Source organism: Protopterus annectens, chromosome 11.part0 (genome assembly GCF_019279795.1).
Source record: "Protopterus annectens isolate FY-2018-M chromosome 11.part0, PAN1.0, whole genome shotgun sequence".
In the NCBI taxonomy this organism is placed as follows: Eukaryota; Metazoa; Chordata; order Ceratodontiformes; family Protopteridae; genus Protopterus; species Protopterus annectens.
The window spans coordinates 550,975,136-551,001,984 of record NC_056745.1 but is presented as its reverse complement, the minus strand read 5'-3'; the positions used below and the strand labels follow the sequence as shown (position 1 = coordinate 551,001,984).

The 26,849-nt window shown below is 39.2% G+C and overlaps 1 protein-coding gene across 1 annotated transcript in view; it reads left to right on the top strand.

Annotated features, from left to right (window-relative positions):
* HELB (DNA helicase B) overlaps positions 1-26,849 on the top strand; it is a 1,552,493-nt gene that overhangs the window by 1,030,788 nt on the left and 494,856 nt on the right. Inside the window, exon 9 of the mRNA XM_044088061.1 lies at positions 22,819-22,878. Coding sequence (XP_043943996.1) covers positions 22,819-22,878 — 60 coding nt within the window. The remainder of the gene's footprint in view (positions 1-22,818; positions 22,879-26,849) is intronic.

Here is a 26,849-nt window from a genome sequence, read left to right as displayed (position 1 = left end):
AACACCAACTGCGCAGTCAGTTGTTGAAGCCAATCATATTTTCCCTGAACTTTGGCTTCATTCAAGGAGAAGGTGGGATTCAACTCAAAACCAGGGTCTTACCTGTATTTGTGACGTGCACTTAGAGTTCTGTCAAGCCTGTCTCTGCACTGCATATCCCTCAGGATTTTACATGGTAGGTCATTCACACCCACATGAACCACTACCATGTCATAATCCGATTTGTTTGGCTTAAGTTTAAAGTCTTTAGGCCGTTGATATGCCTGAGGTCTTTGCTCCTAAAAGACAACTCAGCATCTGTTTGTCTGTCCTTGTGAGATTTAATTCTGTGGGTTTGAGAGTGGAGTCACTAATCACTAGTACACTTTTGTTACAAGGATGTCTAGGTGCACTAGTTTTGAGTGGTTAATTATTTGGTTATCCTTTACTGTGCTAGTGGTAATAGGTGTTATCGTGTTGGCTTTATGCTGATCCCTAGATTCACAAAGTCTTGGAGATTTCGGCAGAGACTTTTTAATAGCGTCAGTGTATAATAGTTTACTGTGTATTTGGGTGGAATGCAGTGATGGTGTTTTTGCTCACAGGTTGTGTTTGTCAGAAGGACACCAGTTTTGTTAACTATTTGTATCTCTCACATATAGATAACAACAAGCTAAGCAATAATTCATTGTTGTTACACTGCCTACATAAACCAAGTCCCTTCGGGCTGGCAGCTAAGGGTGAACAAGCCCGCTGACCTTCCACTTTAGTCCAAAAAGATAAAGGAATTTAATATTATTTGAGTTTAAGAAAAAGTTTAAGTAGTCAGTAATTCAATGGAAACCATATATATACTTTATTAATACATGGCTCTTATTTATAGTGTAAAAAAGATATGCAATATTATAGGAATGTGTCTTGTAGTGTAAGAGTGGAAAAATAAAGATAAGATGCATAATAGTAGTTCCTGGTTTTGTAAGATAGTAATGGATGCAAACATTATTAATAGCATAGAAATACAGCTACAAATGGCTAGGTTCATTTGTAGAGAATTTCACACTGGAAAAGCCTGCATCAGTCTAGGTATGTGCTGCTCTGTACTGTTTACCCCATCAGAGAAAACAAAAGAGCAAATAGAAAATTTCCTAGAAATTCAGACAAAAATGCATACTTCCAGAATACAACAGCAGTTTAATTCCCTTCTACTGAACTATCACGTTTGGTTATAAGAAGCAAACACTTGACCAAAAACTGGCTGGAATACATATAAAACAGCAGCAAAGTTATTGAAAAGTAGACAAAAATCTTATCCACAAGATTTTACATCCTCCTACAAATACTCCCATACTCATTAACCTTTTTAACTCCTATAAAAAATCTTTCACCCTTAAGATCCGCTAAGAAACTACAAGTAGCCACCATAAAATCCAATAAATCTGGGGGCTGCCTGTTCTCCAATGCTGTTGGAAATACTTGGAACAAACTTCCAAGAGAAATTACATCCCTTACTTTCATTAACCTTTTCAAAAAAAACAATTGAAAATCTTCATTAAAAACAAATGGACCTGCCCCTGCTCCAATCCTGACTGATACTATTTCTCTCTTTCTCTAAATACGTATCCACTAAAAACATTTTTTGGTACTTCTCTTTCCTCTACATTTTTTTCTTGGAATCAATTACATTTTTTCTTTTTGCCTTTTTACTGTGCTGCATAAACTCATGTACATTAAATTTTTTTTGTTTATTTTTTTATACAACTTGATAAAACAAATATGTTTTTTTTTTTACTATTTGTAACTTTAAAAATGTTGCTAAAACATATTAATCAGTTTCATACTTATGTAATTATATTGTGTTTTTGCCACTGTTTTTTGTAGACTCTATGTATAATATTTTTTTTTCCTCAGAGCTTTTCTCCTCAGGCCTCTACTGAAAATGGACATATATCCAGTTAGACTAGCCCGGTCAACAAATGTAAAATAAAATAAATAAATAAAACACTAAATCAGGTACCAGAAGCTCTTTAGCAATGCAGTAATAACAAGGAGACCGTATAACCACAACAGAACAATTTTTAACCAAACAGTAAAAAGTACTGTAAAACTGAAGAAAATGCACTTAAACTATTTAAATCACCAGGTGACTGTAAATGCAACAGCAAAAAAAAGTACTTCCTTGCTGTTTAGATGAGGAATCAGATCAAAACTCTATCTTTAGTAATTTCAGAGCATGTGCTCTGTGTGCAGCCTTCTGAAGCCTTTAAATTGAGCGAAACATTTAGCCATGGATAAGTGATATATTGCCAAAACCTCAGCTGGAGGAAGGACACCATTCAGGATTGCACCCATCTCATCATTTAAAATAGTGGGGAAGGAACACAAACAACCTCGGAAAACCAGACAATACAACATACTTGACTCCTGGAAAGCTGTAAGCCGAGGAGCTAGAGTTTTGAGTTTTTCATTAAACTTGTGTTTGTGCTGTGGCCAGTTGTGGATTTCTTCTTGCTGTTATTCAAGTTGTTGCATAATACAACATACTTGACCTCCCGCATCTTATCTTACCATGGTTTCATTCTTAACATTGTGTACACAACAGAAATGAAAGAAAAGAAGCTCTGCTCTCCACTCATACACATATAATAAACAGCATTTGATCTGCATAGTCCATGCTGTGTATCCATTGGCCCAAATAAATAAGTACCTATGAGGTCACGTGTTGCCATTCAGGGTATTCTTAAATAGTACTTTACTCAGATTTGCACACCGAAGGGCACAAGGCTAAAGAAAAACTTGGTTGACGTACCTCACAGATGAGAGGAACAGGGTTTGATTCTTAGCAAGAGAAAATGGCTAGGCTTAAAATGTCCCACAAAGATAGCTAGCTGAGTATTTGTAGGAACCTACCATCACATATGAATGAATATAACCACTCATTGAAATCATAATTGTCCAATTCAGAATTCAAAAATGAAATGTTCAGTATGTCAATAAAAAACAAACACACACAATCCCTAAGGCAAGGCTTTCCAGTGTACCAACGAGAAAAAAAAAATTGCATCACACTGATCAGGGAATAAACATCAAGGACCATAACTGAAATAATAGGAAATTATTTAATCTGTCTGCATATATATATATATATATATATATATATATATATATATATATATATATATATATATATATATATTTTCATATATATATATATATATATATATATATATGCATAAACATCATATAAGCCACAAACTGAATGCTATGTATTCATCTACCCAAAGAAAAATGATGTAAGATCATTAAATCATTTCATGTGCACTTGTGCTGCCATTTAACACTTTATGGTACAGTACAATAACATATATACAGTGCTAAAACACAGCTGTCAAAATGTATTTCAGTATTTTAGACAATGTCTGTGAGCATGCTACACCAGAAGTAATATTTGTGTCCTCTGTAAGACATGATGCTGCAGCTGTGTGTTGCAGGTCTGAATTGGAAGACACAACTCTGCTTTGTCTGTTGTTAAGGAACATTGCTGAAATATCAGAAAATAGATTATATTTATATAAAGGTTGCAGTGTGAACAAAATACATGGTCAGAAGAGTGCAGTTAGACAGACTGACATTTTGCTTTTAACCTTGGATATATCAAGTGCAGCGGAAGAGAAAATTACTGCATGTGAGATCATAGGAAAACCTGCTCACAGTTTGAGAAGATTCTGAAGTGCAACTGTCTGAGCTGTTACTAGATGATGCTTGCATGATGACAGCTTCAGAATATGAACTGTAATTAGAAAGACTATTCCAGAAGGTACCACCTAAGCTGGAGAATACAATGTCATGTATTTATGTTAGTCTTTGTAGACTGTCATGTTTGATTTGCTTTTTCTCTAATGTCAGCAGCTAATTTTTTTTTCTGGAATCAGTAAAGTTCACTGCCACAACATTATCTTATGTCTTAGTGCAGTTTACTTTGAGATAGACGGTGTTTGGCATATTTACACTGTTCTCACTACAAGAGCCAAAAGGTTAAAGTGAACTTTACTGCAATTTGACCAGCATAAGTTTGCACATTATGCATGAACCCCTTCCCCACACCACTACCGCCAACATTATTTGTGAAGATTAGAATGAACAGAATATGACTGGGCAGTTTGACAGATATAATCATTTCATGAAGCCACAAATGTCTGGTGCAGAATCCAGAATACCACCTGAAATGTCCAGTGGGGGGAAAATAACACAGCACAGCATCAGAGTCTTTCAAGGTGCTACTGATAACTTTTCTAGCACACTGGTTAATGAGGGGCTCATCATAATTCTTGGGAAAGTCAACTTTTTCATGAACTTCCATTTTGCATGTAGAGACCTTTTACTAGATCAGGTTCCTGCATCCAAGAAGGAAGCTGTAGAAATTGCCATTTCCTTCTTCATGGCAGTCCGTAGTCATATGGGTAGAACTCCTGTTTTGTCAAATTCAGCAGATGCACTGCTTCCCTCACAAAAAACAACGTTCATTTTTATCAGGATAAAGGATGACATGCTTGGATAGTTCCTTGATGGAGAAGTTTTAGCATCTTCCAAAATATTTTTCTTTTCATCAACAGAGTTGCATAGAAATTATCTGAATAAACAGTTATACCCTGAAAATGAAGACCCTTTAAGCTACCCACAGAACACACTGCTGTGCATCATAAATTTCTTTGCTGCACTACTTTCAAAATGAATGGAATTTACTTGGTTGTATGTCCTGCTTGCATAGGTATTGCTTAACATGCTGAGCATCTTGGCAGGAAACCTGACTGTGAAGGAGAAAAATAACTGACACCATCATTTATTTGACACTTCTTCACTCGGCAAAAAACCTCTTCAACTGAGGACTGGGGAGAAAAGCTCCAGCTCATAATTCCAGGAAGTAAAAATGCAAAGCATAAACATTTAAAAATTAGTATTTCAAATAAAACCAATGACTTGGAGAAAGCATATGACAAGGTCCCAAGAAAGCTGATTTGGGCAGTCCTGCGATGGTTGAAGTCCTAGAAACATTGATAGAATTAGTGTTGGCTATGCATAAGGACCCAATGACACAAGTACGAACAGTGTTCAGACTTACAGAGGGGCTTCCAGTGGGAGTGGGTGTGCATCAGGATTCAGCTGTGAGCCCACTGCTGTTCATACTGGTGATGGACTATATTAGAAAACAGGGTGGAGGAGAGGGATCTCCAAAGCTGCTCTATGCAGACAATGTAACATTGTAGGCCGACTGAACAACAACTTCAGTAAATGATAGGAGAATAGAAAACAAAACTGAAGGCACATGGTATCAAAAGCAGTACAGATAAGACAAATGTAATGGCAGAAAATGTAAGAATCTGAAGAAGCTGAAAAATTAGATAAAAGGGAAAATAGTGGAACAGGTTAACAACTTCAAGTATTTGGGAGGGTGGCTGGAGAGAAGAGAAGTTTAAATGAGAAGGTCAAACTAGATTCACAGGGGCTGCAGGAAACTGACACAGAATGTTAGGGTAGTGTATGACTGAAGAATGCCAAAGAAGGTGTACAAAACAGTGGTGTGGCCAGTACTGCTGTGTAGTGCATAAACAAAAGCAATTCAGATGAAGAATCTAGAGGTAATGAAGATGAAGTGCTTAAGACAGGTGATAGAATGCATACTGAGGAACGGATGAAGAAATTAAGATATTGAAACAGAAGCCCAAGCAGCGCCAATTGTAAAGAAGGTCAAAGAGAACAGATTACGGTGGTTCAGGCACATGTGCATGATAGCAGAAGACAATCTGGTAAGGACAATTTTAGACAGACAGGAAGATGGGAAGAAGAAACAAGGGCATCCAGCAAAGGGATGGATCGATTGTGTGAGAGGAGACCTTGAAACAATTATGTATGACTGTCGAAAAAGGTATGAAAGTGACATTGAATCGAGACAGCATGACACCTTGACCCCATGCAGAAAATGGGAAAGGGGGGTGGATGATGATTGATGATGATTTCAAATAAAACATCAACATACATAGGTAAAAACAGTTATCTAAGAATAGAGATACAAACCAAAATCCTGTTTCTGTATTCACATGAGCTAACAGTATAACTATTTGCAAGAATGACACCATAAATGTGAACTGTAAACTGCATCATCTAGGATGTGGACATATTGTGGTTTTGTTATGATTAAGGAAAATTTAATATCTAAGCAGTAGTAAGCACACAGCAGGAGATTGTAGAAGAGGGGAAGAGAGTGTGGGGAGGGGTGGATGTGAGTAAAATGTGTAGGCCAAAGTGTATGTATAATAAGGTCATACGTTTGTTTACATCTTAAGACCTTCTAGGACCAATGTTTTCTAGAGGTGGGGGTCATAAGCTAAGCCACTACATGCAATAGCAGAAAATGAAGTGGATTACAGCTGCTATCCTTTTGTATGAACAAAAATTATGTATATGATTGGCCTACCATGAGTATGGTGAAAGGTAATCTAGGTGTTGAACAAGAGCAGAGCCAGGAGTCAGCAAGGAATTGTTTGTCTTGTTTTGAAAATTTGATGGTTAGATCATGATCTCAAGGGACAGAGTTCCAAGCCTTTGCTACGCAATATGAATATAGAGCATTATTTAATAAATTCTGTTTTATGAGTGGTAAGGAGATAATTGTGTTTTAAACATAAAGGCCTACTTGGTGAACAATTGTTTAGGATATTGCATATTATGTGGCATTGCTGAGGTATCTAATACTGTGTTATATATAGCTTTCAGCTAAGTATAGGTGAGGTAGTGTGGTAGCCAAATGAGTTGTTTTTATCCACTGCAATGGTTGCTATGCAAATTCCCAATGGTATATTTTGCAAGTTTGTTACAGCATTGTTCAAGTTTGACAAGTTATTTTTGTGGATTTGTTAAGGCACAACAGCCATGCAATAGATAGGGTAGAAGGTATCTAGTAGCTAGAGTTATTTTAGTAGCTTTTATTTGCTTTTACCAAATATACAACAAAGAATAACTTAATTTAACAAGATAAACATCAGAAATACAGCAATCATTAACTCCTTGCAGCTGAGTGATGCCTCCAGGTGCCTCTGTAGTTAGTGTAGTTAAAGAAATATTAGTTGCTCATATAATATTAATTTATATTGTTATAAATTTCATGCTTTTCTAAATGTCTCAACAATCCCGTAGCACAGACAACTAGCTTTGCCTCATATGACAGCTCTCAACTGTTTGAAAAAAAATGCTGCCTAAAGTATGTGTGTAACTAGCGTTGCCGCCCATCTGTTTTTTTTCCCAGACTATCCGGAAATCATACATATTGACTGGTAGTCTGGAAAACACTGTACAAAATCCAGTATTCTTTAACAGACTATTGAAGTTTGTTAAATCTGTGGCTTTACTATGCTTTTATTTTTTTTACAAAAAGCATAGTAAAATGGCAGAAAAGAGGCTTCACGAATGGAAAAAGGCATTTTCCTGGCATATGATGCACCAGTGATGTCACACAATCGGCAGAAATTGACAGTGATGTCATAAAATGGGTGGAACTTGGTGAGATATGAGTGGGGTTATATTGGGTAGAAGGGGCATGGCCTAAGTCCAGTTTCCACCACAATGAAAGGTGGCAGCCCTATGTGTAACTTGAGTGGTTGCTGAGATGTTGTAGGTTGTTTCCAAAATATTACAAACTTGATAGTTATTGTATTCACTACGATTTATAAAATTCAGTTTAAGACCTAGAACCTAAAGAATATTACCACTATAAAAACAGTTTGTGCTGAAGAGTTTGCCATTTACGCTTCCTTAGCAACCTCTATGGTTCCAGAGATGTGAACATTTGTTTGAATGTGAAGACATAATTTGATTTAATCAAACAGCTTAGGCTTCACCCATTGGAAGTTACCGTTCAAATTTCCAGAGTTCCATTGGAGAAAATGAGTTAAACTAGAACAGAGAACAAGAACCAGAGTGAAACCTTAACTAAAGACAGTTCGGTGGCAAAAAATAATAAAAGGGAAAAGACACATAACCATTTTACATATATTCGAGAAAGTAAAAGGTATAAATGGTAGGTACAATCCACTGTTGTTCATGTACAAAAGTAAATTGATTAATTATTCGAGAACAATACATACTCGCCATTGATGAAACCAAACTGGGTTGGATCAACTGTTTGAAGGTTTCCATGTCCTTATCCATTTCCATGATTCTTTCCATGACCTTTGCATATGAGACTAGTTAGACTTATGGTTTTGTAGTTCACAGGGTTCATTGATGGGCCCTCCTTTATGTAGTGGAATGACTGTTGCAGTTCTTCACCCATGTGACACAAAGCCTATTTGGAGGCTATGGTTAAAAAATGATTCCAAATTGTCTCAGTAGGGCATTTTTGAGGCTTTTTAGGAAGCATCCTGGGGTATTATCTGGGCCCATCGATGCTGTGTTTTTGGCCATAGAGAGTGCATCTAGGACCTGCTGTCAAGTGATAGAGTGGTTTGTTTTTGTGGGCACAGTTGTTGATATGATTGTTTAGGTTTTCTGTGAATAATTCTGCATAAGCAGCTGTGCTCTTAGGGTTGGAGGGGCTTAACATTTTGGCAGATTATCACTTATTAGTAGGAAGTTTGCTATAGAATATTTTCTAAACGTTACAGGGTTAGCCGGGGTCACATAATTAATTTTTATTATGAAGTAGAGAGCTTTGTGCAATGACCTTACCAGATAGGAAGCTACACTAGGGGAGCTACAGCATTCTCCCATGATTGTGAATGCCAGGTTGAGTATGTTTTCACCCCTAGTGGATGTAAGGACTGTCTGGTCCAGTGTGTTTGTGTATACAAACTGCAGGAATCTCTGGGCTTTAAACCCAAATGTGTTGCTTCTGATTCTATAGGGATAAGTCCTTCCAGAGCTCTCCATAAGCTATCTTTTCCTAGTAACTCATTTCTGAGGATTACATTGCAAACCAGAAACCACCCTGTAGCAGTGAAGCACCTCCACGACCTTTCTCATAAGGGGAGTGATTGCTCAACAAAGCACAATCAGCAGCAAATATAAGAAACATGTTGATCAATTCATCTGCTTCAGCTTGTTCATCCATAACCTCCCTTACCTGATATGTTTCTCCATCACCAATAGAAATAAAGCAGGGGACAGAAGGCAACCCTGTCTGGTATCCCTACTTATATTCCCTCTCTTCAGGAATGTTTTAAAACCTGAAGCAAGAATTCCCACTCCACTGAGTTGAATGCTTTTCTTATATTAAGCAAGACTATTCGTATTGATGGCGCAGTGGTGCAGCGGTAACGTTGTCGCCTCACAGCAAGAGGTTCTCCGGTTTGAATCTCAGCTGGGGTGCCTTCTGTGTGGAGTCTGCAGGTCCTCCCTCCATTCGTGTGGGTTTTCTCCAGGTACTCCGGTTTCCTCCCACGTTTCAAAGACATGCATCTGGAGCGTTTCTCCCTGGGCCTCCGCTGAAAATTGGCTTTGTTCCAAGTCTGACTTTCCTGGTTAACAAATGTTAAATAAAAATAAAATATTGCCTCCTAGATTTCCGTACCTCTGGAGAAAAGTAGTCATCTCCCACCAGTTATCTGAAATCACCCTGCCTTTAACAAATCCATTTTGACCCTTTGTATCAAACATGGAATAAAGATTTCTAGTCTAGCTGCCAGGGCTGTAGCAAAGATTTTTACATTAACATTGAGAAGTGATATGGGCCTAAATTCAGATGGAAAATCATCGATACCACCCACCTTATGTAGATGTAATTTATAGATAGCATTACATACCTCCAGATTAGCTAGTGGATGCTCCAAAAAATCTCTTTTCCAAGGTTTGAATACACTCCTTAGCTGCGTTACATGTCCAGGAGTCTACTGCCGTACTGTTACCCTGGGATGAGTATAGCCTATTATAGTAGTCACAAAAGCTTTCTCTAAGTGCATTATCATGGGTAATTCTTTCCATGCTGTCAGTTTTGATGCCAAAGATTGTGGATCTAGTAATAGTCTAGTCATTAAGACAAATACATTTTGGATCACCTTCCCTGCACAACCACCAGAAATGCCCATTGAGAAGTAATTCAGCTTCAGTTGTGAAAGAACTCATTAAAGTGATTTCTGTGAATAACCAATAACCTAAATTCAAGAGCTTTAGACATCCTAACCCCTTCTCCTTTACCTATTTGTCTTTGGATTTATTGAAGTTCTAATGTTTTCTGGTTCAAAAATTCCTTTTTACACTTCCTTGTAAACCCCTATGCATTTAAAATATCTCCCGTAATGGCAGTCTTGCATCTCTCTCACCATGTATTGTTAATGACTGTGTTTCCTGTGCTGTTGCACTTTATCATATCTGTTAAGATGTTTTTCAGAAGTTGTTTATTCATTTCTGTTGACTATCTATAGTGTGTACAATGCCACATTCTGGTTAAACCCAGTTGAGTAGCAGGTCTGATCACCATAACTACTGGGCATGATCTGATAGCTGTAATTCTAAAATATTTGATGATTTTATCCTTTCCTTGTCTAACACAGACTAAATATATTTTGCTTCCCTGTTGTAATAAATTCCTAGAGAAAGATGGAGTTATTTCATTTATGTGGAATTCTCTCCATGTGTCCAACCAGCCCTCGTGTCATCAATGCTTTTAATTTCTCTCAGCATTTGGTATGCCCTTCTGTTTTTTTGTATAGTCTCCCATTGGAGGTTTATTGTAACATTAAAGTCACCTACCAACACATTAAACTTGGTTGTACATACCCTGCTTTGCCAAATTAAAAAAATCTTAAAAGAAGCTGACATTGTCCATATTAGGTGAGTTAATATTTAACCATGGTTCCTTATTTTATACTACCCTCCATTATCTACCATCTTCCTCTTCCACTTATGAGAACCTGAGCTATTTATTGCCAGAGACTTGAGAAACAATATTAAGACCTCATATTTCCCTCCATGTGGTCCGCTACTACTTCAGGGCACTGTTTAGATTTAAACTTATTGACCTCCTTAACCTTCTTTAATCAGTTGTATATCTTGTAGACATTATTTTCACCCTTTCCCTTTTGAGCCTTTGTAATAGATGCACTCTCTGAATAAGGTACAACCCCCCCCCCCATATTCCAAGACAAAAGGTATATGGACTCTGTTGGTGATTCAGTTAGGGGCCATGTTGTATAAACATCTGTAGTGTGTTTAAGTGTAGCATAGTCCCCCCGCACAAGGCCATATAGGTTTCCTTGGGTAGCTACAATACCTACATCCGGGTATGGGGGCCTGGGAGCGGAAGTAATGAAAGGTAAAAACTCATTCTCATCCTCCATCCCTATATCCCAGGCTTGAAAAAATTGGGGGGAAGAGACCACCCCAATCTTCTCCACGTTATTTATATATATACATATATATATATATATATATATATATATATATATATATATGCAAATAGTCTAACAACATTTTCATAAGCTCACCACCTGTCCAGGCCTCATCTACTGTATGAACAATCCCTGTAATGCTCTATATTGGAAAAAGAAAATAAGGGAGTCTCTACAGGTTGACATTGCTAGAAAGAACAAGTTCCACCATGAACACGCAATAATCTACAGGTTGACATTGCTAGAAAGAACTTCTTAGGGATAAGTTCCACCATGAGCAACAATTAAAATGGAAAAGCAATATATGACATATAACTTAAAAATGTCCACTCACCCTGGCAAAGGGGGGGGGGGTAACTCAGGCACCTCCTAAGCAATTAGAGGAAAGAAAAAATACACAATCATTGATTTGGAGGTAATATCTGAAATGAAAAATCACCATTAATAAGTACTGTAGATAGAAGAACGTGTACATATAAGCCAGTCACTTTAATGACGAGAGATAATAGACTTCATTCTGTCACGAATGTAAAGATCTGTTGCAGTCCATGAGGAGTAGTCTTTCACAATGAGTTTCATTATTCCCCATATTACAGAAAAAAGCAATATGACTTGAAAAAGTTATTCATAAAATTACAAAACTCAAGTCACTGTCCCTTTAACATTCTTTTATCTAATTTGTCCAGTCCCTCTGCATTCCAGCTATGTTCATCAGTTAAATCTGAGGAGCCAGTAAATACTTCTGACCACAATTTTTTCCTTCTTGATTCCAATTCATTGTGTTGGTTTGTAGTCAACTCTCCTGTCTGTCACTCTCTAGGTTAATTCCTATTCTGATACTTCAAAGGTTTCTTTACCTGTTGGAAGGGTGGCATTAATTTTTTTTTTTTTTTTTTGGTAACACCTTTAATTATCACTTGTGACATAAGAACATTTACATTTATACAAAAATAATCAAACTGTATTAACAAATTAACATTAAGAAACATTATACTTCATGTATATTGCTATGTATCATATAACCTAAGTAACATTATATAAATTATTCAATTTCTGCCCCTTTTTTAAACAAGAAACATCTTTATTAAACCACCACTTACGTGTTTGTCCTGTTAATGAGGCTCTCTCTGTTTTGTGAACAAAGTTCTAGTGTAGGTCTCCCTTTATCCTTCTGTGTCAGTAGGCTTTCTTCGGCCTTGTGTTGCCCATCCTGTAAGGAATCTTAATAGCTATTTTCTTGTGAAACGTGACACTTCCCCTAGGCTGTTAAATTATACCCTGAAGCAGGAACTTAGGAGGGGAGGTCTCTACTTCTTTTTCCTGGCTAGCTCCTATTTCATTTTTAGACCAATACCCAGCTTTTTCTTCCTCTTCTAGTTGGAATAATTGAGCTGCCATACTCTGAGTAAAATTTTAGCCTCATCTGCATTGTGCAGAAGTACTCTAGTGCTCTCTCTTTCTACCAATAATATCTCCAGATAAACTAGCACCAGTTGGTAGCCACAGCGGATTGTCTGTCTTACAAGAAAGCATCTCTCTGTATAAGGCATGTAGGCATTTAGAGTAGTCGACCAGAAAACAAAGTACATGTTTCACCATTGCACATATTTATGTATTTTACTAAATTAAATGATTCAGTCCCTCATATGTACTAATCAAAAAGTTATTGGCATTTGTCATTTGAACTGGCACGCTGTGAACCTGTTAGATGAACTCTCTCTGAACGTGGTGTTACTGGAATGATTTTATGAAGCATGTACTCAAAAAAAAAAAAAAAAAATGCCTTGGATCATGTTCAGATATATTAGAGGGTACTTCTGAAATGTTCGTATTAGCCCTTTGTGTTCTGTTTTCAAGATCCTCAAGTTTATCTATCTCTGCTGCATAGTTTGCTTGTAGTTTTTTACAATTCACATTCAACTGTTTCATTATCTACTTAACCGTTGTTTTAATTTCCAGTACTCCACTTCTAATTGAGCAACTCTCGTCTGTGTGATAACATGACAGGCCTCCAGATCAGTTCCAACAAGGGAGAGCCTCTCAAATAGCAATAGGAACTGCTTTTCTATGGTTGCTTTTTTAGTGATTGATCTCTTCTTCCTGTATCTTGAAGCACTCTGGTAATATTTCCCACTGCATTAAGCACTTGAGGGGGATGTGCAGTAATAAAAAAAAAAAAAATCAATATGAACACCATGTATGTGCAAGCAAATGGATTATGTGGCCATATTATTCTGGGCCAGACACCCGCCCCCACCCTGTGACGGCGTTTGTTGCTCTATATGCTATTGCTAGTCATTGGTAGTTCTTTTTGATTGAATGCTATATGTGCAAGTCAAATTTTAGATAGTCATCTATTGTCATTCCTAGCAGTTTAGTATGTCAAACTCTTTCCAAGTACAGTGTTATCAGAAGACATTATTTTAAAGCTAACCCTGTCTTTTTAAAGGGATTTAGGAAAGAAAACTAATATCTTAGTGTTTTTGGGACTGAGTGATCATTGTTTAGCCAGGATTCAGTAGAGGTAAAGGCTTCTTGTGCAACTGACTGCAGATTATCTAGGGTGTGTGCAGAGTAAAGGAGGGATGAATCATCTATGTACTGTATTAAAGTGGCTTATTTAAAAATTGTGAAGGGTAAGGGGACTTAAGATGTAGACAAGCATAAAAGAGGACACAGTATTTTGCAATTTCACTAAATGAAATTAACACTGGCATGAAACTGAGAGAGAGAGTAGATTATGATAGTACTAGAGAAGATAGCTGTTGTGGAAATTTGTTGTGGGAAACCGTGTTAAAAGTTTTGGCAAATGTAAGAATAACTCTGCTGCGAGTTTCCCCACTGTCTTTTGCAAGATCAGTGCTATTGGTGAAAGTCAGAGGAGCAGAGGTTGTGCTGTGGCCAGGACAGGGAACCATGTTGAGTGGAGGTGAGGTGGAGTTCTTGTTGAAGGTAACGGAGTAAGTGCTTTATGGATGGATTTTTCAAGTATCTTAGACAGTGGGGTAATGTAGCAATTAGTCTGCAGTTTGATGACTGTATTGAATTGACGCTTTTATGGAGTGGAATAAAGTGAGGCCTCTTCCAGAGAAGAGGACAGCATAGCTTTATTGGATGGATCTGATGATAACAATGGACAATGGCTGGGTCCTGCATCAGCTGCAGTTTTAAGATATTTACCTGGAAGGCCATCAGTAAAGAATGGATGAGGTTTGTTTTTTTAGTTTTGATAACAGAAGTGGGAATCAGACATAATGTAAAGGAAGTGGAATGAGTAGTACCTTGTTGGAAGACTAGTGGATCAATACGCGAAGTCTTTGAACCGGGCTGTTATGCTGTCTGTAAAATACACATCATATTTAAATGTTATGCCTAATGTACTGTTACTGGTAGGACTGAGTTGTTGTTGTTTAGTGCCTGGGTGGAGTAAGTTTCTGACAGATGACAACTATACTGGGGATCTTTTTATAGGTGTTTTGTGAATTTACATACTATTATCTGTCCACTTTTGTGGTTTTTTTATCTGATTGCAGATTTTTTGCAATGTTGGAGGTATTGGTATTATGTTTTCTGTCTGGTCTATTTTCCAGACCTTGGCTCCATTATACACAAGTTCCTTAGCTGTTATGGATAGCCAAGGAGCAGGATTAGTCTTAATTTTCTTTTTTCCTAAGTTGGGTTTATTCATTCAGAATATTTACAAAACATAATGAATTGAAGTACAGCTTGCTCTGGCAGTAGTGTTTTAAGGATGGACCAATTTATCATATGTACAGTAGAAATAAAGCTTTTTTCATATTTACATAGATTTTGAGTAAGTTTAAGAAGTTACGGTTTTGATTGGTAGAGAATCTGCATAGACAGGTAAATGATTAATGAGCATTGCTAGGAGTGTTCCATATGATATCCATATGGTAGGGTCAAAAACTAGAATTCAGTCAAGAATAGTCTGTCTGTCTGTGTCTTTTGGCTTTTCCCGGTTAGGGGTCGCCACAGCGGAACTCCATTCCGCTAATGATTGGTAGTTGATTTTTACGTAACGAGTTACCAGCTCTGATGCACAACCTTCAACGAAGGTACGCCCATTCACGCATGTCTCCATGCAGAAGACGTTCTAGCTGAGAATCAAACCGGACAGCGTCTTACTGTGAGGTGACAATGCTACCACAGCACCACACTTGTCATATGTTTAAATATACCTTGTTGTGGTGCTAATAAGTTGGGCAAATTCACACAGTATTGGGTCAGGGGATGCAAAGTTGGTAGTGAGATTCTACCAGTCTATGTTTATATCTCCAAAGATTGTTTCTTGTGGAATATTAGATGAAATCCAAGATAGAATATCTTCCAGAATATACACTGCCACTGAATCTTTTGTCTTGTCCAAGTCTGTCAGGTGCTTTCAAATGAGATTTTAAGTATCCTTATTTGGCTTTTGCTATTTTTTTTTTTTTTGATTTTGCTAGCTGACTACTTTGGGTTATTTTCTAGGTGACATGACACCCAAAAAATGTCCCAAACAGATGCATCTGCAAGGCAGATTACCTCAAAGGATTATCACTTGAAGAGTCTTTTTGTTTAGAGGAAAATCACAGTGTGTTGACTGCAAAAATTTTAGGATGGTTAATAAAAAATGCTTGTAAAAACTAAGAATTTAAAAGCTTTTATCGATTGTAGTCAAATTGATCACTTTAACAGGATCATTTGCCTTTCTCCCATTGGGCAGCCATTTGGCTAGTGTTCTTTACTCAAAGAAGCCACCTAAAAGCCTCCTAGAAGTTGCATAAGTTACATATATGGGCAGCCTTAGAAAAGTTGTGATTGTAAAAGTAGTGTCTGGAAAGCTAGAAATTATTACAGTCTTGTCAGTCCTGCTATTACAACCTTGTCAGTCCTTGAAGTGTCTGACCTGGTGAGGCCTAGGTTCTTCTCTCACCTATGACCCTATTTAGTGATAGCCCTCCCATGCAAGTGTCTCTGGAGGCAGGCAGTAGACGTGCAGTCTGTATAATTGTCCTGCACCACTGCTAAAATGCCAGTGCCTGGGTGTCCCTGAGATGGAAACTGCTTTTCTTTTTCATGGTCTACATGTGTCACCTCCCCCAATGCAGACCAGTGAATTTGTTTTTCTAACTATTTTGCTAAATTATTTACTCTAGGGTACTATTTTTTTGTTTGGCAGCCATCTCCGTGGCTGCCAGCCCACTGACTTTCCTGACATGCAAGACTCAGATGCTTATTTTACTGATGTTAGCCATGAATGTTGGCAGTATGACTGGTATAGGGAGAGAGCTAGCTGATATGGCAAGAAGGAAGGTTGGTATTTTGTGTGTGCAAGAGACCAGATGGAAGGGGAGTAAGGCTAGGTGTATCGTAGACGGGTTCAAATTGTTTTATCATGGTGTGGATGGGAGGAGAAATGGTGTAGGGGTTATCCTGAATGAACAGTATGCTAAGAGTGTTTTTGAGGTGAAAAGAGTGTCGGATAGAGTGATGTTTATGAAGCTGAAAATTGATGGTGTAATGATGAATGTTGTTAGTGCATATACTCCACAAGTTGGGTGTGCGATGGATGAGAAAGAAAAATTTTGGAGTGAGTTGGATGACGTGGTGATGACTGTTCCCAAGGGTGAGAGTGTGGTGATTGGAGCAGATTTCAATGGGCATGTTTGTGAAGGGAACAGAGGGGATGAGGAAGTGATGTGTAGGTATGGTGTTAAGCAAAGGAATGCAGAATGTCAGATGGTAGTGGATTTTGCAAAAATGATGGACATGGCTGTGGTGAATACATATTTTAACAAGAGGGAGGAGCACAGGGTGACATACAAGAGTGGAGAAAGATGCACACAGGTGGATTATATCTTATGTAGAAGGGTCAGTCTGAAGGAGATTGGAAATTGTAAAGTGGTGGTAGGGGAAAGTAGTTAGGCAGCATAGGATGGTGGTTTGTAGGATGACATTGGTGATCAAGAGGAGGAGGAGGAGTGTGAGGGAAGCACCAAGGATCAAATGGTGGAAACTGAAAAAGAGTAATTGTGAGGTGGAGTTCAGGGAAGAGTTAAGACAGGCACTGGGTGGCAGTGAAGCGTTACTGAATAGCTGGGTAACTACAGCAGAGCTAGTAAGATAGATGGCTAGAAAGGTGCTTGGTGTGACATCTGGAAAAAGGAAGGAGGACAAGGAGACCTGGTGGTGGAATGAGGAAGTACAGGAGAGTATGCAGAGAAAAAGGTTGGCGAAGAAGAAGTGGGATTGTCAGAGAGATGAAAGTAGACAGGAGTATAGGGAGATGAGGTGCATGACAAAGAGAGAGGTGGTGAAGGCTAAGGATAAGGCATATAAAGAGTTGTATGAAAGGTTGGACACTAAGGAGGGAGAAAATAACCTGTACCGATTTGGCTAGACAGGGGGACCGAGCTTGTAAAGATGTGCAGCAGGTAAGGGTGATAAAGGATAATGAGGGAAACGTACTCATAAGTGAGGAGTGTGTGTTGAACAGATGGAGAGAGTACTTTGAGGGGCTGATGAATGAAGAGAATGAGAGGGAGAGAAGGTTGCAAGATGTGCAGATAGTGAATCATGCAGTGCAGTGGATTAGCAAGGAGGAAGTAAGGATAGCTATGAAGAGGATGAAGAATGGAAAGGCTGTTGGTCCAGATGGCATACCTGTGGAAGCATGGAGGTGTTTAGGTGAAATGGCAGTGGAGCTTTAATGAAATCTTGGAAAGTGGGAGGATGCCTGAGGAATGGAGAAAGTGTTTTGGTACCGATTTTTAAGAATAAGGGTGATGTGCAAAGCAGTAGCAACTACAAAGGGATTAAACTGGCCAGTCGCAGCATGAAGTTATGGGAAAGAGTAGTGGAAGCTAGGTTAAGAAAGGAGGTGATGATTAGTGATCAGCAGTATCGTTTCATGCCAGGAAAGAGCACTACAGATGCGAGGTTTGCTCAGAGTGTTGATGGAGAAGTACAGAGAAGGTCAGAAGGAGCTGCATTGTGTCTTTGTGGACTTAGAGAAAGCATATGACAGGGTGCCTAGACAGGGGTTGTGGTATTGTATGAGTAAGTCGAGAGTGTCAGAGAAGTATGTAAGAGTGGTACAGGATATGTACAAGGGTAGTGTGACAGTGGTGAGATCTGCCGTGGGAGTGACGGATGCATTTACGGTGGAGGTGGGATTACATCAAGGATCAGCTCTGAGCCCTTTCTTATTTGCAATGGTGATGGACAGGTTGACAGACAAGTTCAGACAGGAGTCCCTGTGGACTATGATGTTTGCAGATGACATTGTGATTTGTAGTGAGAGTAGGGAACAGGTGGAGGAGATCCTGGAGAGGTGGAGATATGCTCTAATGGGAAGAGGAATGAAGTTCAGCAGGACTAAGACAGAATATATGTGTGTGAATGAGAGGGAGGATAGAAGAATGGAGAGGATTCAGGGAGTAGAGGTGGCGAAGGAGGATGAGTTTAAATACTTGGGATCAACAGTTCAGAGTAATGGTGAGTGTGGAAGAGAGGTGAAGAAGAGAGTACAGGCAGGATGGAGTGGGTGGAGAAGAGTGTCAGGAGTGATTTGTGACAGACAAGTACCAATAAGAGTGAAAGGGAAGGTCTACAGGAGGGTAGTTAGACCAGCTATGGTATATGGGTTGGAGACAGTGGCATTGACAAAAAGGCAGGAGTCGGAGCTGGATGTGGCAGAGTTTAAAGATGTTAAGATTTGCACTGGGTGTGACGAGGGTGGACAGGATTAGGAATAAATATATTAGAGGGTCAGCCCAGGTTGGAAGGTTTGGAGACAAAGCCAGAGAGGCAAGATTACATTGGTTTGGACATGTGCTGAGGAGGGATGCAGAGTATGTTAGGGAAAAAGATGCTATGGATGGAGCTGCCAGGCAACAGGAAAAGAGAAAGGCTTAAGATAAGGTTTATGGATGTGGTGAGAGGACATGCTGGTGGTTGGTGTGACAGAGCAAGATGCAGAGGACAGGAAGAAATGGAAACCCTAATGGGAGCAGCCGAAAGAAGAAGTAGCCATGAAGATACTAAGGGATTTCTTCCTGTTTCCTTTGATTGCAGGAGGTACACCAAAGAATATTTGGACATTCTCCATAAAGTGACTACTTGTGTTATCCCAAACCCCAACAACATCTGCTTCAGGTATTGCAAGCCAACAAAAGAGGAAGATGACAACTGATCTCTTCAGATTCTGAACTGGAAGAAGAGGATTTAGCCTGCTCTCATCAGTTTCAGTTTCCTGTGGGTTTTGACACAGACTGTGAATCTTATAAAAGAATTGTGGTTTGAACACAATTGTCTACTCATAGGTAGGTACTAGGCTATCGGCCCAAGGGCCTAGGTAAGCCTAGCCAACAACGTTCCCTGGCTTACGCCACCCAAGAAAGTTATTTTCCTGTGCCACTGTCGAACAGAGACACAGAAGTGATCCCCGGGCTGTATTTCCTATTTCCCATCCACTCATCAAGATTTTTCTTGAAGAGTGCTAATGAAGAACTTTGCTTGACATAGATGGGTAGTCTGTTCCAGAGTATGGGAAGTCTCTGGGACAGGAATCTATCCCTCCAGCATGTCCTGTTTATTGTGGTGACGAGGTTTAGGTCCCTAGAGCGTGTAGCTCGGAGGGATTGGGATTTCTTTGTGTAGCATGTCCAACAGATCTGGGTTTGAAATAGCTTTATATATTAGGCAGAGATCACCTCGAAGTAGGCGATATGCTACGGAGTAAAGCTGGAGTTTTTTGAGACGGTCAGTGTAGGGCATTTGTTTGAGGCCAGTAATCCTCCTTGTGAGGTACTTCTGTGGCCTTTCCAGCTGCTGCAGATGTCTTGTGTGGTACATTCCAAAAGGGGCATTGTAATCTACAATGGGTCTAATGAGTGTTGAGTAGAGGGGAACAATGACCACTTTTTTCCTGGATGAGAACCCTTTTATGATGAGGTGTGCCACATAGAAGGACTTCCTGACTACTGTGGCGATGTGACTATCAAAGGAGAGACTACTGTCCACCTGGGTCCCAAGGTCTCTTATCACACATTCGGTGTTAAGTAGATTGCTGCCTGTGTGGTAGTTCATGGGTACAGAGTTTTTACCAAAGGGGATGACACTGCACTTTTTGGCATTGAGCTTGAGGCCATGGCTCTGACACCAGGCATCTGTCTCAGCGAGACCCTTCTGTAGGATGCCCACATCATTTGGGGACTTCACTATGGCTCCTAGTTTGCAGTCATCTGCGAACTTCGTTAGCCAGAGGCCTTCTGTGTTAGCCTGCACTTCAGAGAATTGGATACCAAACAGGAGAGGTCCCAGGACTGAACCCTGTGGTACTCCACTTGTCACTGGTTTGAGGTCAGATCTGGAGTCGGCAACTTTTACAGTGTGGGTTCTGTCGGCGAGCCAGTTGGCAACGCATCTTGTGACGTTGGGATTTATACCTATTTTAGTGAGTTTAGCTATAATTCCAGAATGGGGGATGGTGTCAAAAGCTTTGGTGAGGTCAAGATAGGCTGTGTGAATCACCTTATCCTCATCTACGGCTTTGGTGACTGCCTCAAAGAAGTTGATCAGGTTCAGGAGGCATGATCTGCCTTTCACAAACCCGAACTGGGTGGGATCCAGAGTTTGGAGGTTACCAATGTCTTTGTTTATGAGTTCCATGATGATACGTTCCATGGCCTTGCAGACCAGGCTCATCAGGCTAATAAGGCTAATAGGGAGATAGTTCCCGGGATCAGTGGTGGTTCCCCCTTTGTGGAGTGGGATAACTTTGCTGTGGGCCATTCAGTGGGCACAAAGCCTGATGCGAGGCTGTTATTGAACATGGTGCTTAAGTGGGGAGCCAGTTCGTTCTGAAGTTCATGTAAAACGCAGCCTGGGATGTTGTCCAGTCTCATGGATGCTGTGTTTTTGGCTTTAGAGAGTGCAGCTTTTACCTGTGATTACAGGGACTTTGCATTCTTCCTATATAGATATGGGCCCTTTATGTTTTGGACTCTTAGGATTTGAGGAGTCCAAGACTTTAGCCATCTCATCTCCTGTAATACAGACTTTCAGGTATGTCTTTTAAAGTGTTCCCCTAGAGATTGTTACTCGACCTTCAGCTAACAGGAAACCTGAAGTTTTCTGTAAGTTTCCTTTAGCTGAGCTTGCAGCAATGGGGCTCATTAGGTTCTTCTGTATGTTAAAAACTAGTTTCTAGATTAGACACTTTTCCCATGATAGGGAGAGTGTGCTGAGCAGGTTCAAAAAGAAAGTTTGCACCTTGGCTACATTTGAGTATTAAAGCTGTTAACTGCCAAATTCCTATAATTCATTTTCAAGGAGCTGTCATGAAACAAGTGCATGAAAGGGGTATTACTAAGGAAACTGTTAGAAGACTCCTCAGACTTACCCATCTACAAAGTTAGGCAGAGTGTTCAAGTTGGTTATCATACTGTAGTTATTTAACCTGTAAAACAGAGGTATGTTAGTAGATCTGTTTGTGTCTTTGGCTTGTAGTTGTTGGCACTGTTTTTTAACAGTGTATTTCCAACTTCTGAAATGTTATTATGGGTGATTTACTTGATACAGTTGTCCTACATTTCTGCAGTGATTAAGTTTAGTGTGCTAACAGTGCTGAACAAGGATCAGTATATACATAACCATAACATAATCATAACAGTCATATTTTTCTTGTTTTGGTAGCCAATGTGATCCATATTTTAGCACAGCAGCTAAACTTTCTGTTGAGAATGCTGAATTTACAGTAGCTACACCATGTAATCTTTCCTGTTATAGTTCACATCATGGAATATTAAGAAGGCAGTAGTGTATGTTTTATGTAATATCCACTGTAAGTGGTATGTTTGAATTATACCACTGAATTATCAGTTAGGCATAGTGGTACGGCTTTTGGAACTCTCTTGATTTTAGATTGACATATTTTCTTAACAAAATCAAATCTGTTTAGTGGTGCAAGCTTTATTAAACAATAAAATTAACCATACCAAAAGATTCTTTCTTCCTCACTAGCTGTGTGGAGCCCAGTGTCTACAGACCTACTCTACTGCAAAATAAAGTAATCCTATTTCCGACTCTATGTAATTGTTTAATGGGTGGTGCTATGATTTTTAATACTCAAAACGTAAAAAGTAAAATGAAAATACTTTTCCCAAACCTTTGCTATAAACGGGATGTTGTCTGTTGGCCATACACAGTTGAAATAAGTAACTAACTAAATAAAACATCAAGTCATCAAATCTTTCATCACAAAACACAAGCATATGAAACTGAGTATTTTGAGCTGCACACATGTTGTAAGTCGTTTCCATTTGTTGGCTTATAGTTTTATGTGTTCTCTTAAAGCGATAAGACTCCCTGGGATGTAACGCTGCAGCAGATGACCATTATTTTGCACTTACGACTTGTTCCATTTCTTTTTTGACTTTCATTTTCCTTTCTATTGCAGGATTGATTGTGACCTTATAAATGAACTCTGTTGTAAGCACTACTCTGGTCATTCAACAAGGTAAGATACCATTTTAAGATTTTTAATTAATAACCTGTCCTCCTTTTAGTCGAAATCAACAAAGAAACCGATTCTTCTGAGATTTTTAGCTTAGTCAAGCTGTATTTTTTATGCTGAAAGTGCTTTTGAAAGCTGTATTTGCTTATGGACATATTTATACCAGTGTTTGGATCCAGCAGTCAGTCAACATGCAGCACTGCACATAACAGTAGTCATGATACAAAAAGGTGGCACGACAGGGTGATTCCAAGTGTTGATGCTCCCTGCACTCAGAACATTTCAGTAATACTGCAAGAACTATAAGACATTCACTGGCTGTCTGTTAATACATTATGCGATTATTCCAAGTATAATACTGCTTGCCTGAAATCATACACTGCCACATCAGACCAATGACTAAGTTAGATGTTTTAGTAGTCCAGTTTGCCCAAAGTGTCATTGTTTTGCATTTTTTTTTTTTTTTTGTGAAGCAGCATGTATTGAAGGCACGAGTCAAATTTGAGTGATAATGTTCCCTTCACATATAATGGGCTTTTTTCAATTGTGTTGCCAAAATGCCCAGGGAGAAGAGACAGACTCTACAAAAGTTTTCTTCACTAGTTACCACTGAGGGTTAAAGGCAAGATTAGCTGGATCCCTGATCTCTACAATGGTACCCTGATTTGTTTGTGCCTTCTAGATTATAACATAAAATTTTCCCTATTGCCCCATCTGGAAGTGAAGATAATTTAGATCTCAAAGAAGTCAAAAGGACTTGTCATTGCATTACCCTGCCTCCAGAATTTTCATTCTGCCTGAACTTAAAGATCCCTTCTCCTGATAGGACTAGAAGGGCAGTTCAGAGAGACTGGCCACGGATTCTTATTTAGTGGAATAAGAACTTGCACAGAAGCCAAACCCAGAAGTGACAGAATTCCCAAAAAAGGGAATGTTTAACAGTAAAAGGCAGTCACATGCCCATTTACTCCAGCAAGAAACCACCTTATGTACTGTTTGCCAAGCCATATTAAAGCAGTGCACAGAAGAGTAGGATGAATGACCAGGAGGGACAAAACCCAGCCAATAGAAACTAAGTGGAGCTTAAGTGAGCCACCCTGTCAGCTACTGTCTGTCAAAAGTGATGGATTATGGAAGGGAATATGCACCCCTGGTTCAGCAGTATGCAGTCCAGTCCTGGGTTTACCTCTGAACCCAACATCAAGAGTTCCAAACATATGCAGACCTATCCCCAGCCATCTGAAGGAACTGCAGTCATCCTGCAAGGATGATTGTTGTGCCACCTCCAAGGAAGGTGGGAAGCTATAGTGGCCTATTCTGTAACTATGTCCATGCCTGCCTAGGCTGAGATGTGTATCTACATGGGAATGGACAGTTCACATGGGGAGCAAAAGCTTTCAGCCAAGAACAGGCTGGTGGAGCCTCAAAGAGATCCTATGACCAGATGTGTGGTCATTCAGCTGAATTACAGCTAGGGAAGAACATGTTGGAGACCCCATGGGAAACCTCACATTAATCCTAGGTAGAACAACCCATGCTTGTACTTTAACAAGAGGACATCTGAGGGGAAACCTTCCCTCCAGTCTTCAGTTTTTGAGATGAACACTTGGATAGTCTCTAGAGACTGAGGAACTTAAAATGGTTACCCTCACCAAGAAGGTAAATGCATTAAAAACTCTGACTTGGATTTGCCATGAAGATACCCCCCAAAAAGCAGGCGTACAAGCATCCCATAATATTTCTTCTTCACCCTACAAGGAAAGAGAAGCAAGTCTTAAGAACCCAGAGAGTAGGAGGGTCTCAAAAAAGGACTGAGCTAAGCAGTTTTCTTGTTCTGGAGGGAGGGGTGACCCTCCAACTCCTGTGAAGGTAAGGGATTAGCCTCAGAAGACCTCTGCATAATCATGTCTGGGCCTGCTTCACTGCAACAAAGAAGGTATGAAGATGACAAAAGAGAAAAGAACAAAATCCAGAACAACCTAGAGAAAGTCCAGTGATAAATGACAAAAGCCTGTCTTCAAAGCAAAACTATTTAGCCCATAAAAGTTCTCTGTGATGTTTCAGTTAATGCCTTTAAGGTTAAGTGAATCATCAGAGGGGTATTTTATGGAATGAATAGTTCTGTATTGATTGACTTTCTTTTGCTATTTATCAAGAGAAAAGAACCAGCATAAGAGGAGCAAACAGAGACAGATAATGGGTGTTTCTTTTCTTAATGTGAGCAAGGAGAAGGAAAAGAGCCCCAGTGTAGACCACTTAGATCTTTCAGCTAGCTCTGATGTTAAGGTTGGCCTTGTGCTTAGGGTTCCATTGGAGCCTTTTCTTTACGCTAGGAGTGAAAGAAGACAGATTGTAAGGTAATAGACAGCCGCAACAGTAGGGGGTCTGCTTCCTACTAAGGAAGACATTAAACAAGAACTTCAACCCTTGCCGTTTAATCTTTCTGACGTCAGAACGAATACTTAACAGTAGACTGATAAGCTTCTTTCCTATAAGAGCGTGACCAAACCATTTAATGCAGAGTGTCTTTTAGTTACTCAGGGAAAAAATTTCCATTTCTTGAGTTTGAAGCAAATGCTTAATCTTATCACAGGCTGAAATAGAGTCTGTGTTGATTAGGTACTAAAGCAGGAATATCATCAGCTCTGCCTTGGACCTTTACTCAGTGTCCACAACTACCATACATGCTAGTTATTTAATAGTGATTCCTTACTACTGTGAAGATTTAGAATTGAGAGGTGAACAATGCAGTGATCCTAACTTTGTACAGGAGCTTGGAGGGTCTTGATTCTGAGAATGCCTGGCCTGAGATAAGTAAGCAGAAGGTAAAGGATTAGGTACCCATCTGCAACATAAATAAGACATGTTGGAGGGACAGGTATGTGTGTCAGAGACCACATCTTGTCTGGAACAGGCATCTGTCCACATTAAGTAGAGTTTCTCCCTGCACGTATTCAAGCATAGCTTGAATCAATGAATGTGGAATCTTAAATTTACCCATGGTCTTACGCCTGTGTTCCTGTTAGAAAGAGGAAACTTGTAAATGCTTGACCACTCATACCCAAGGTATACCCCTATAAAATAACTGGTATCAAAACCTGTCAAATACATTTGTGATGCATGTCTAGGCTTAAAAAAACCCTTTAAAATCATTAGCCTAATAATCATTTATGCACCTATTAAATGGCTTGCATCTCTGACTCCTCATTAAAGTTTTCCATACCTGACAATTTATATCCGAGAATATGCATTTTTTCGTAATGCTTTTGCAGAAGGTGTTTTGCAGGTGGGACTTCTCAGCTGCTTATCAGTATTATCAAATTCATATTCACTAAAATGGGTGTTAGCAGATATTGGACAAAAAAAAAAGCAGAAAAAACATTTTTCTATCCCCAATGTCTCCAGTCCTTGGAATATTTAGCTCTGCATTTAACACACATTTCTATTCACTGATGTTTGGCAGCTTTGGAATTTTCAATTTTTGTGTACAAATTCCCTTCCACTGTTTAGAGTTTGGCAAAATAAGAATATTTAGTTGAGTGTGCGTACCCCACAGGAAACTGGGTTTCTGTATTTCAGCAAAATATAAATTCTTTGGAAACTAAGACAGTATTGTGAATGTCAACTCACTGAACTTGTGTACAAATGTAGTAGCTCAAAAGACTGTATTACACACACACACACACACACACACACACACACACACACACACACACACACACACACACAATCATTTTCTTGACTACTGTGTAAAGTCTGTACCATGGGAAACAAAAAAAAATTACCCATTATGTGAGGAACAAGTTCTACACATTCCATCTTGTGGACTGCAGACACTTTACTGTGCACCTTTAATCAGCCAGCTAAGGTTACTCCAGTTTGAAGAAAATACTATTCTGTATAGCAGCCTCAGATGGAATAGGCTCTTCAGCTTTCTGGACCATTCTTGTACTGTATATGTCATAATATACTCC